Source organism: Elaeis guineensis, chromosome 1, assembly GCF_000442705.2.
Source record: "Elaeis guineensis isolate ETL-2024a chromosome 1, EG11, whole genome shotgun sequence".
Classification (NCBI taxonomy): Eukaryota; Viridiplantae; Streptophyta; class Magnoliopsida; order Arecales; family Arecaceae; genus Elaeis; species Elaeis guineensis.
The window spans coordinates 115,532,159-115,545,294 of NC_025993.2; the positions used below are offsets into that span (position 1 = coordinate 115,532,159).

Here is a 13,136-nt window from a genome sequence, read left to right on the forward strand (position 1 = left end):
GGCTTTGCACATCTTATGAGATCAAATTCAAAGAACGAATGGCCGTCTGTCGTGCTGGGCCTTAGGATCGGAGCATGACACTTTCCCTTTGAAGCATGAATATATATCTTGATCATGTGAACATTGAATATCTATATCAGTTATTATTGAATGAAGTTGCTAAACACCTCCGTCGCATCTTATATTTCATGCTAGTACTCCTTGTGCTGTCAAGTTCTGAATCTCCTCAGCCATCCACACCTTGCTTCACCAAACTCAATCCCGTTCTGGCGACTTACCAATCGTTCAATCTTTTATTAAGAGAAAACGAGGAAGAAAATTACTAACAAAAAGAAAAACGTGTTTTTTGCGTGTCAGCTGATTCATTTTGCTTTTTTTTTTTTTTTTTCAAAAGAAATTTTTTGAATCAGAAAATTCATTCTATGTGAATACCCTCTCATCTTACATAAACTCTCCCATGTTGAAATTATTTTTCTAAAACGAAACATTTCTCCCATAGATATTTCTCTTAAGCATCCAGGTTCTATGCTACCCTGTCATATTAAATTCGAGCTTTAATACATCCACACTAGAAATACATTGTATAACTTCTCACATTACATGTTGCATGATAATGGTGGGAAAGAGGTTGATTAATTAAACCACTGAAGACTGAGGAATCCACAGTTTCCATCCAAAAAGCCAATATAGGTGGTCATGTTCTTTATCTTCATACTTCTAAATGCAGCTGAATTAGGTTAGACCCCATTCTTCCAAACAGCCCTCAAGACAGCTGGAAGGTGGAGGTTCACAACATTCTAAAGCTACGAAAACAATATTTCAGCAGGAAAAGGGAATTCTGGCCTTGCCCGTAGCTTCATCCATGCACAATTTAATCCTTCAATAGGCAAAGAACAGAGATAAGTGTGACAGCAAAATTCTAACAACCTGATCGGCCATTCTTAAGTATAGGGGGTCCATGGTGATAGCAAAGAATAAATCATCATGTGAATTAAATGCTTCCCAAATGAGGTAGATTCCAACTGCAATGATTTCTACACAGTAAAATCCAGATCATGAGACTCTTGCCATCCATCATGTACATCACAACCCACCAATTTATAGGAGATAACAGAATTTGCCAGAAGATTTTCAAAGTATTAGACAACTCTAATTACAAAGTCACTCTGGCTAGCTAAGAAGCAATTTAAAAGAACTATACCCCTATGTGGTGGCCTTCAATCTGACTGACAAGGAGTAACAACCAAAGTGGATTTCTAAACATAATATCTTTAATTATACAGAGCAAAACAAGACAGCTACAGCAAAAATGTTAGGTTGAAAACTTGATTAGCACCTGATAACATGTGAGAATCAACCAGATCCATTTGCTGGTGATGGCTTGTAAGCAAGCCTCACTGTGGTAAAGATTACGGAAGGTTCGGCCATTGCCCCATTTCCATAATCTCCACAAGCCAGCCTCTTTGTGATGGATGGAATCAAAGTTATACCAAGTTCGCTGATTGCTTCTAAATGACGCTTCGTTAAGGGGTTGTTCCACATGAAGGTGTTCATGGCAGGAGCAACATACAGAGGCTTGCTGTAATCCCAAGCTCGCACAATGCATGTTAGTAGGTTGTCACACAGTCCTCCTGCAATCTGCTTAAGGGAACAAGAATATGCATGAATGCCACATAAAACAATGTAACAAAGAATTGCTAGCAGATCAGTGTAGAAAGACATAATGAGCAACAGAAATGAATTGATAAATCCTTTTTTGCATCGTTTTACTCCATGGAATATGTGTTCAAACAATTGAAAATCCCCTTCAAGAGAGATTAATGCAGGTTGCTAGCAATTTCTTTTTTCATGGAGCCATAGGTCGAGAGCTGTAGTAGATTATACACATACCTTAGCTAGGGTATTTGCCGACAACGGGGCAATTACCATAATATCTGCCCATTTTCGTAGTTCAATGTGCAAAACTCGGTCTCCGATTTTCTTCCAACTAGACCATTCATCATCATCTGTGTAAAGAGTCACATCCCTTGGAAGTGATGCTTTATCTAAAAAATGCAAGGATGACTTTGTGGCTACTGCTCTGACTTCCGCCCACTCAGAAAAACTACGGCAAAGACTCTCAAATTTCATAGCAGCTACACTTCCACAAGCAGCCAGGAGAATCCGTGTCTTAACAGGCTCCTCGCTGTCATGCATCATATTTTCTGATGATGACTCCACCTTAGCCATCACCTCCTCTTAAGTGCAGGAAGCTGGGCTGAAGATAACCAGAAATAAGAGCAAGGCACTGCTTATTGAACAACTAATGATTCCATAGTTAATAAAAGTAAAGAGTGAGATATCATGCAGTAAGGACGATCTTTTTGAACTTTTGTGGAAAAATACATCAAACATGTGAAACTAATGCCTACTCTGCCAATCATCTCATTCAGATTTCAGAATATATGCGTAGTACCTTGCCAAATGACCTGCTTCAGTATATTTCATGGGCAGGTGACTGAAATAAAATTATTACAATCATACGTTATCATTAAAAAGCAATTATCCCAACATCTAAAGCTATCAAGATCAAGAAATTTTTCTTAATGTAAATTTTGGTCAACCTAAGTTGAATGTATAGAAGATAATATCGTTCATTTTACACCATCACAAAGAAAGAAATTCCCAAGTTAACACAATTGTCATCGAACTATTACAGAGAAGAAAATACAGAAACAATTGGACAAAGCAAGAGTATAGCATAGCTGTTATAGGAGTAAAAGTGGAAAGTGAAAGAGTACGAGAAACAATATTGCATCATGGTCTCAGAAGAATCCTATGTTGAAACAGCTATGACACATGAATTCTATTTTTACCTCTCCATGTGGACTCAATTTCCTGACCAAAAATAGTTCCCACCAGTTAAAACAGCAATCCTGCCACAGTTTATTCAAGCATGCGGATAACAAAGATTCTACTTGAAACAACAACTACAGATTATCTATGCTTATATACATAGAGGTGATGATATATGTGCAAGTGTACAGACCTCATTATTATTAAATGAAAATCCTTCACACTCAGGATCTGAACAAAGATGGAAATCGCCTTTCTTTTTCCGCCTGCAGTACTGGAGCGGGGGTGCGGGGGCGGGGGTGATGCTGCTTAAGAAAGAAACTAAAGCAATTTGGCAGACCAATTTGGAGATTTCCATAGCTGCTGACACAGGTGTAGTTTAAAAGGCACCATGATTGCAAAAAAACAGCTACACAGATGTTTCACCACCATCCCATAATTATTCTGAAGCGATCTCTAAGATAAGATATTTCCATATAAATATAAGTTACCAGTGAAACAGACAACAAATTAGCACAAGTGTGCCAGATATCCTACAGGTTCCACAACTTTATACTGTTAGCAAGTTTGTTTGCTCTTTCTTACTTGGCAAACAAGGTGAACATTTAAAAATATCTCTGCTATTACCGCATAAGCATAGTCGTCTACCAATCTAGATTAGTGGGCGCCATTTATGCAAATCATAAATGTATGTCATCTATCTTTGGTATTACCGCATAAGCATAGTAGTCTACCAATCTAGATTAGTGGCTCCATTTATGCAAATCATAAATGTATATCATCTTTATTTAAAGTTCTCTCCTAATGCTTTTTCTGGTTTTCTGCTTAACTCATCAGTTATGAAATGTAATTCTACATAGGAATCCTTTTCATCCTTCCACTTGGAACTTGGGACGCTAAAACTTAATGGCAGCAAGGTAGCAAATACAACATGGGATGAATTTGAACCAATGGGAGCTAAATTTAACAAATTACGGATTTTTAAGTGATTAGCTAATGGAGACTTTAACCGATGATATGACTGACATAAGTAAAGCATATGCAGAATAACCAGTAGAAAAGGCCAGATTCAGATGATAATTTCAGTATAAGATAATGCACCATTGCAAATTGAACATAAGGGAAAAAGAAATGAATTCATAAGCTGGAAAATTAATGTGCATCTTGGAGAAAAAAGTCACATGGTAGAGTATGTGGAGGACAAATTATCAGGGGTAATAACTGTGCCATTCCAGAATCATGCATGGCATTAAATGGCAATTCTGAGATGAACTGGCATGTAAATGTAAGGAGAACCACAAGGGAATTGAATACTCATGACTGAAGAACTGTTGTATAATAGAGGAAACTAAATTTGATAAGAAATAGTAAATAAAGGGCAAAGGCCTGGAAGTAACAATGCTACTGCAGATGTAATATTTGCATGTATATCTCTGCTGGTGTGGGGGATCAACATGCACTGAAATGGACCCATTTTGTCTGCCACAATGTCTGATAAGTGGCTAGGCAAATGACTGGAATGACATAGCACGATGCATACAATGTTAACATGTGACAGTCTCAGGCATGGAAAGTGATCCATCAATCCTTGTACAAAAGTGGATCATTAATTCACTGAAGTGGATATGAGGATAAAATCTCTTTGTATATCAAATCATATTGTTGGCAGTGTCACAATGCCCTTAGAAAAATACAACTAGATGAACATTAATCCAAACTTGGTTGATTTGTATAAACATTCAAGGTTGAAGGGAATGCTGAAAATTTCATGTTTATCATTTAATTTACTAATTTGATATAACTGGCATTTTTTGGACAATCTTAGTTGATCAACATTGTAGGTTGGCCAGTATTAAAGGCGAAAAATGCATCAGACGCAGCCTTGTTCATGTTGGCCACTGAGTCCAGGTAGCCAGATACTTTTAGGCCACATTAGTTTGCCCTTAATATGTACACAACAACACAAATCAATGACATACTTCACGGTCCCTCTTCCTCTCCTTCATTCTTTCTTGATTCATCTCTAATCTTCCAGTTTTTTCTTCTCAAATTCTTTTCTTTGTAACATTTCTATGGATGCAGTTTCTAGTGAGATAAAGATTTTATTGTTCTTTGGGTTCTATGCTATAGGTCTTGAATCTGAACTAATATACAAAGAGTTAAATTGGTGGCACATGGAAAGAATAATAAATGGGAATTAAGATAAAAAAGACAAGTATGTAGCATATTAGCAAGTATGCAGACTATTTATGGAAAGATTAGTAAGTACCAAGTGGCAATAAACCTTCAATAGAAGCTGGATCTTGGTCTTACCTTTTCATAGGTGTTACTAATGCACTAACTCTCACTGTTCAACTGAGGATCCATTCGTGTACTTACTTGTAGATGATATAGCAATAACCGATAAGACTAGAGAAGGCGTGAATGTCAACTTAGATTTACAATGGAAGTTTTACAGAACAAGGGCCAAATCAAAGATTCAGGTACCAGCGGGACATTGGGACGGGATACTATCCCATGTGTCAAGACAAGGCTGTCCAACTAGCGTACGTCCCAATCAAGACATCTTGGAACATCCTCTATCCCAAGTGTCGGGATGGGGCGGGACGGCGGTGCGTCCCATTCCATGAAAAAATCAGAACAACCTCGTCCTACGGGATTTAAAATTTTAGGCCAAATTTTAAATTGACCAAAATAGAGATCTTATTCTCATTTCAAATGATAACAAACAACACCAATGTTGTGACAGCAATTACAATTTCTCACCAAGAGGTAAAAAAATCAACTATTATTATTGACATCTTCATTCTATTATGGTAAGTAGAGATGAAAAAGACACCTGTATTAAAATAACACTGGCAATGAATTAAAATGCTGACCTTGAGCATTATATGATCACTGCATGCCCTTGAGGCCAAGTTTGATAAGGCAAAATACGAAAAACAATGTTGAATATGCCAGGAAAGTTTGATAAGGGAAAGTATGAAAACCAGTGTTGAATAAGCCAGCATTAAGCAATAAAGAACATTTGAAACATGAGAATATTAACATTAAAAAGAGTACATTGGGACAGAAATGTAGTAAACCAGCTAGGAAGAGTTAGTGATAAGAAAAATACCAGAACCTTAGTGGTTGAAAATGTGGAGGTTAAAATCAATCAAGATGGTGGGAGTATATGCAATGAAGACATAGGAAAGCCTGGTATGAAACAGATAGAAACTTGGGGCCGAGAAAGAGATTAAAAATACTTTGATATAACCTGAAAACAGGGGTTTGGAAAGTGAATATTAACAGAGGATTTGGACTTTGATGGAAACAAGTAGCAACGAGGGATTAGAAAACAAAGCTAAATATGATGGTGCTTACTGGTTATCATAGGTTATGTGATGCTGTTGTGAACAAGTTAAATGAAACTTTTAGTTCTGACTTGACAACATATGGTTAATCACTGATAAATGCGGTTCCAAGGCATCAGATTTTGTTAGCTCTTCTTGCAGATTGTTGTAAGTATAGCAAACAAAATTGTCAATGGAGCACCCTAACCTATTCCATACAGTTCTAGAGCTTAATTAGATGATTTGGTCACCAAATGGGTTATATAGATGCATGTAGGAAAAATATAGAGCAAATGCCATAGGTAACTGGAGTCGAATTGCAACAGATGAATAAAATGGCATCCCACCATTCTACAAGCAGACCTTGTCTCAGCTGAAAGGGGCAATTATATGGATTAAGGCATTATCAATCTAAGACTCGAAATGTTTCAAAATTGAAATTAAATGGTTTTGAAGTATGACAGTGGCAACACTAGACAAGAGAGGGACATGAATCTGAAACATAAAGCATAGTTAGCAGCAGGAAGACCAACCTTGTTGGTTACACAATTTAAACATGCCTCTAGAAAGCAACCATCAGAGAATCCCCCAGACTAGGAAAGAGTTTAAACAAGCAAAAGACAGGGTTTCACATAAGAAATCAAATTCATCCCGAAGGCAAGCCATAGAGATATTTCAAAACAAAATTCTCTGAAATGTCATCATCCAACATCCACTAGATCACTACTTTATATATTTCACACTAGTTGATGCAATAGAGTCTGCGTCATCTCTCTTCCCATATGTTGCTTGCTTAGTGGTTATTGCACAAAAGCAGCAAACCTGCTAGGTATCATAACCTTCCTTTCGAAACTGCATTTTACCCACCCAAGAGCAACCCTTCTCTTATTTATGCCAGACATTCCCTTTGAAACTTGGAACTAACCTGCACATGTGAACTTCTAGAAAAAGTGGCAAAATCACATATAAGGGCTGCTTGGGACCTAAGAAGCATGACTGAGGACCTAGATGCTAGAGCTGAAACGAATTAGGTAACTTATTACTGTATTTGCTCCAATTTCATACACATTTGGATTGTTTGTTGCTGTACCTGCTCCAATTTTATACACATTTGGACTGTGCAATGCTGGATCCACACTTAGCAAAGTTCAGTTTAGGTAACTATTCTTTTTCCAGAAACTAAAAAAGGAAATTCAATTTTTCAACAAATTATTATAGTCATAAATGCAGTATTTTAACAGAACAACATAAAGAAGTGTGTCTCTACACACTGGAAAACTTCAAAGGTTTCTTTTTCTTTTTTCTTTGGTGTAAGCTTAATTTTAGATATTTGCAAGTTCAAGAAGAAAACAAAAGGTGCCACCTTTTTATAATCGCTTGCCTTTCCATAAGTTAAGCAACCAGATTAATCATTTTTCCCAAGGAAAAAGTTTTTAATACACTTTTTCTCAATTTGCCCTAAAACTCAAGCATGACCCAATAAGTTTGAAGTCAGGTCTACAAACTCTTCTACAGTCAGTATTTCCCTCAAGTTTTATTCGCATTTTTTCCCACCAACCAACTCTTTCATGAGCTAAGGCAAATCAAAAGCCCCTCCCGAGCACAAGGTTGATGCTAAAGAAGAGTCCTTTGTCAAATTAATCTAATGATTAAAATTTCAAGCATGAACGGCGATAATGAACATGCACCACAAGTGCATACAATGGACTTAATGAGAATAAAACTGCTCTTACATCAAGCAAAGAGACGACGGGATGAAATAATCTCCCACTAGTACCAACATTCCTGGAGACTTGGCAAGAAAATTTATGAGATGAAGAACAGAGATTTAGGCTAAAGAATTGAAGGGGTTTGTGATGTCGTTAGGGATTGGGAAAAGTTCTTTGCGGATGATGTACAGATTGGAATAAAGGAAGGAAAAGGAAAGAATGTACCTGCTTTCGGGTCTGAAGGTCGGGGAGTGGGGGGGGAAGGCCGCGGCCCCCGCTTCTGCCGGCGGCGGCGCCGCGGTTGTTCTTTCCGATAAGGCGGAGTTGGGAAGTGAGAACAAGAGAAGGGAAGCGCCGAAGAAAGGGAGGAGCCGGCATTGGAAATTTATTTGAATTAAAAAGCGAAAATATATACATATTTTTTTGAACAACAGAGGGCCTTGTGGACGGGTAGGGGTTGTATCTTTTGCGCGAAAGAATAATTCACCTTTCTTCGCTCGAATCCACCGATGGATGCAAACGTAGCTTCGAGATCTGTGCTGGTGATGAATTAGAGAGTTTTGTGTGCTTTGATAGCCGGGAACGGTGTGATCCAACGGATGATGTCGCAAAAGAAGATCAATCATTCCTTCTCGCGAAAGATACAACCCGAACTCCTTATGGCCCCTCCATGTATGTCCACCCAATTCATGTAGTCCGGCTGGGCAAATCCGACAGGCAACCCTGACATGTTATTTTTCAGAACTTTTTTTATAAAACCACTAAAATTGTGTCTTCAAATGCTCGTTTATTAATTAAAATTAGTAGAAAAAAAAATTCTCAAAGTTATTATTATTATTGAACCTCTAACTATAGTTATAATAAGTAATCTAAATTTTTAGAACTTTTAGAGACCGTTTGGGATGAGGTGATCGTTCTAACATCAGAAATAATATGGATAAAGATAATAGAAATATTATATTGCATCATGATAATCCTACATGACAGCGATTCCAAATCTTTCATTTTCTAATTCACTGTCCAACCTAGTGATAGAAAATCCATCCATGAGATCACATATCCAAACTCACTCCAAGATTGTGATTTTGGACTAAAATTTGAAGATAAAAATATTTCTCAGTGCAGCAAAAAGTATTAGTATATCAATATATCATCAATATATTATATAATATTATATAAATTATATTATATTGATATTATATTTATTATATTATACTATATTATATTATTATTATATAATTATTTAATTATAATTTAAAATTATAATAGAGATATATTATTGTATTTTATGTTTTTATTACAAAATTATTTAATATATTACTTCTATTGCCTTATTTTTTTAATCAAAATAAATATTAGTATCAAAATAATAATATATTATAAGTATAAATGAATATATTAATTCTATAATAACAATTAATATATTTGTATAAGATTAATAAATTATTTTTATGAAATATATTAATAGATATATTATAAATTTATCATAATATATTTATATAATTAATAAATAAATTTTATGAAATATATTAGGAATATTTTTCTTATTATATGCTCTTAATCTTGGATTCTCAAGAAATGCCAAAGCTTACTTTTCGATAGCCGGGATCTTTAATCATCGAAACATAATGCACCAAACAAGGTGATCATAGACCATCGAGGATCAAATTATCCTGAAATAAAGATCACTAATAATCTAAGATTATCTTGCTGATCCCAACTGGATCAACAAATACTACTTTAGAAAATTTTGAATTGCACTATTTGTACCAAGATTGGTATTGTTGGCTAAATTTTCTAGTTTGACCTATAAATGATGAAATAAGGGTGGCAATGGATGAGATCGATCGATATCTGAATCCACTTGATAGAAAAAAAATCATACTCGTACCTGCCCCATACCTGTCTCGAGTCGGACTCCAAAGATGGATCGGATCGGATGTATCGAATCAATCTCCCCTTCTCCTTTCTCCATCTCCGCTACCACCCTACAACCACGGGCGGCCCCATTTAGCCATCCCCAAACTCCACAAAATATCATGTTTCCACCAAGATTAAGCTATCAAAACCCCAACCGAAACCTAACTTCAGGTGCTCTCCTTCCTCATATATCTCGAAAAAGAGAATTAAATGAAAAGAAAAAGAATTGAAAAGAAAAAAAAATTATCAATCTATGTGGGAAAAGGTCCTACCTATTAATTTTTTCCAGTTTTCCTGTGTTTTTCATTGATTTTTCGTATATGTCCTCTAGCTTCCATCCTCAGGAATCTCGATCGTGTAGGAGACTTGGAGCTACTAAATAGGGAGGCTTAGACGATGTCTGGAGTTCCGGTGGCCCGTATGTTTTCTTCCATTTTTTTCTGATTTGTATCCTTACAAGTCTCGATCGGGTGGGAGGCTTGGAGCAGCTGAATAAGGAAGCTTCGACGATGGCTAGGGTTCTAGCAGCTCAAATGTTTTTCTCCATTTTCTCCTGGTTTCTGTCTCACGAGTCTCAATCGAGTGGGATGATTTCTGTCTTCATGAGTCTTGATCGAGTGGGAGGCTTGGAGTGGCCGAATAGGGAAGCTTAGATGATGGCTAGGGTTCTGGCAGCCCAAATATTTTCCTCCATTTTCCTCTGGTTTCCATCTTCATGAGTCTCGATCGGGTGGGGGGCTTGGAGCGGCCGAATAGGGAAGCTTAGACAATGGCTAGGGTTCCGACAGCCCAAATGTTTTCCTCTGTTTTCCTCTGGTTTCCATCTTCACGAGTCTCGATCAGGTGGGAGTCTTGGAGCGACCGATAGGGAAGCTTAGATGATGGCTAGGGTTCCGACATCCTGCCGCCGTCGCCACCGCTAGGGGTGGGGACCCATTGGCCGTCGAGCGAGAGTGAGAGTGAGAGAGGGTGGGGGAGGGGGAGTGGGTGGGTGTGGGTTTGATGTAAATGAGATTGGGAGAGAGAGCCATGGGAGGTTTAAATTTAAATAAATCAAGAGCGGATGGAGATGGGCTATATAACCGATTCGAATCGTTTTGGATATTTTTTTTAAAATCCATATCTATCCCGTTTCTTAATCGAATAGAGTAAAATCCACCCCATTCGAGTCGGCTTGGATCGGATCAACTATCCACTGGATTGAAAAAAATTACCATTCTGTACATTAACTATAACCCTATCTTACATCTTTGGTAAATATTTGTGGCATGGATATTTTCTCTAGATAAATTTATTATACCATATTAGATATCATATCTGCTCCAGTAATCAATGAAAATAAAAATAAACAAATAATTGATCTTTTTGTATCTTGGACGTCAGTTTTTAGTTTTATTTTTTTATGATGAGAGAGGTAAATTGTTACCATAGATGCAGTGGATTACATCGTGGAGAAAAGCAAAAATCAAGATTTATGGAATGTAAAAATTTGTGGCAATACCATATTATGATTGTAATGGTTAGTGAAATAGCTATGAGGAGGAAGGATGCCATCTGGCTTTGAGTATTTTTTTCAATTTATTCAAATTTTTATATATCTATAATTTTATATAAAAATAGAAATTTAAATATTTTTTCATATAACTTGTCCTCAATATTTCTTACTTTTTATTTACTCTCATTGAAATTTTATTATTTACTTTTAAATTTAATATAGAAATATATATTACAAAAGAGATGCATACATAAAAGGATAAGAATCCAAATCGTACACAAAAATTTTCTTACAAATGAAGCACTTAACTTTGTTACATCAAAATAATGAAATTTGACAGAAGATAGTGTTGCTCTTATCATATTTCCTAAAAGAAAAACTTATGTCAATTCACTTTGTGGTGTAGCATGCAATATCTTATGTCTACAAAAGGTGCCTCCCTCTCTCTCTCCCTCCTCCTCTCTCCTCCCTCCCCTTCCCTCTCCGGCTTTCTCTGTTTCAGTGCACTCTAGAATAGTATGGTATGGACCCATACCACTCAGTGATGTAGAATTACCACTTTCCTTGAACTTCGATGGAGGGAAAGGTTTTTGGGTTTGGATGATTTAGTACGAGGGTTATAACTTCTTAAATAAGCTTTTTTAATTTTCCCTTCTTCCTTTGGTAAGTGTACCTTATTTTAAGGACACCAAATTAAACAAAAGAATGAGAATATAGGTTCATAATATAAGCATGCACATAAAATGGATTATAAAAAGACCTACCTAGGCTGTCAAAGTTACCTGGAATCTAATTGAACCACCTAGGTGTCCAACTTTTACAATGATGGGTCCTGTTTCAATTATCATTAGACATCACATGCATCCACTATTCTATTAATGCAACTACTGAAATACTAGAAACATGAACTCTGAATGCATGCCTTTAGTCAGTTCTGAATGCACAGAGAAGAAAATATTCATACCTTAAAAATGTAAAATAAAAGAAAGCCTTATTCTGTGCTTGCCCATCTCCATTTAAAGCTTGTGGCAATGTTCATTACCATATCAAGCCTTTTCAAGTACCGATTCAAAACTACGTATAACTATAAAACCATAACTAGCAAGACTAATCATTAGCTGTTTGTCCCTATCAAATTTTAATTTTTCTTACAAATTAAACCATCTCTGTTCTTTCTTCTGGCCTTCCTATCCCACCACATTTCTTAGTCCTTCCCAAAACTAGTGCCAATGGTCATTGTCCCTATGCTTGTAGGGCCGGTATTAGTTCATCCATACTTTTTAAGTCATCAGATTTGTAAAACTAAACTGCAACACAGTAATATTGATTTATCATTCCAATACTAACCTGAAAGCTGTTTGAAGTATTTATAGTGGAGATCCTGAACTTACATATGCATATATGCAGGGGCCAATTGGAAAGAACTCAATAATACCCATCTCCACTGCTGTGCATGTGAGAACAATGCGGAGGGGGTCGACCGGCCACATTGTTCTTAGCATTGATTCTGGGTCAGATTGATTAATTGCTGCCCAGGAAACTGATGACAAAGGTTTGATATTGTCAGCCTCAATCTTAAACTAGTTCTAGCTGCTCATGGAATACCAATTTGTTTCTTGGCAGGTCACATTTTCAAATCTCTGAACACATCTGGTCTCATTCCAAAGCAAGGAAAGTTGATTGCACATAGAGTTGATGGTATCTGGTAAGATATTAAATTTGGCATCGCTTTTTACTTGTTTTTAGGCTAAATCTAATGGTTCAGATAACATGATTCCCACTATGATGGGGAATGCCTTACATATAGGTGATCAGGCATCAAAACAGGCCCCTAGTTTATTG

General features: G+C 36.6%; 1 protein-coding gene across 3 annotated transcripts; it reads right to left on the minus strand.

The window, feature by feature from the left end:
* Positions 1–1,079: 1,079 nt before the first annotated feature.
* On the minus strand, positions 1,080–8,245 carry LOC105038731 (phosphopantothenoylcysteine decarboxylase). 3 transcript variants are annotated; one of them, XM_073260650.1, is made up of 3 exons: positions 8,105–8,245; positions 1,891–2,252; positions 1,080–1,641 (listed from the first exon to the last, which is right to left on the minus strand). In XM_073260650.1, exons 2-3 carry the CDS (start codon positions 2,227–2,229, stop codon positions 1,354–1,356), a joined length of 627 nt encoding a protein of 208 aa, XP_073116751.1. In that variant the 5' UTR covers positions 2,230–2,252; positions 8,105–8,245; the 3' UTR covers positions 1,080–1,353. The 3 variants fall into 3 exon arrangements, with proteins under 3 accessions (XP_073116751.1, XP_010912902.1, XP_073116750.1); XM_010914600.4 differs by having other exon boundaries at positions 1,080–1,638; positions 1,891–2,257; XM_073260649.1 differs by having other exon boundaries at positions 1,891–2,257.
* Between the last annotated feature and the right edge of the window lie 4,891 nt (positions 8,246–13,136).

Excerpts from the sequence above, each read along its gene's own strand:
- LOC105038731 (XM_073260650.1), bottom strand. The coding sequence starts at position 2,229 with ATGGCTAAGGTGGAGTCATCATCAGAAAATATGATGCATGACAGCGAG. Across the intron at positions 1,642-1,890 it reads CGGCAAATACCCTAGCTAAG|CAGATTGCAGGAGGACTGTG; the intron begins GTATGTGTATAA and ends TGTTCCCTTAAG.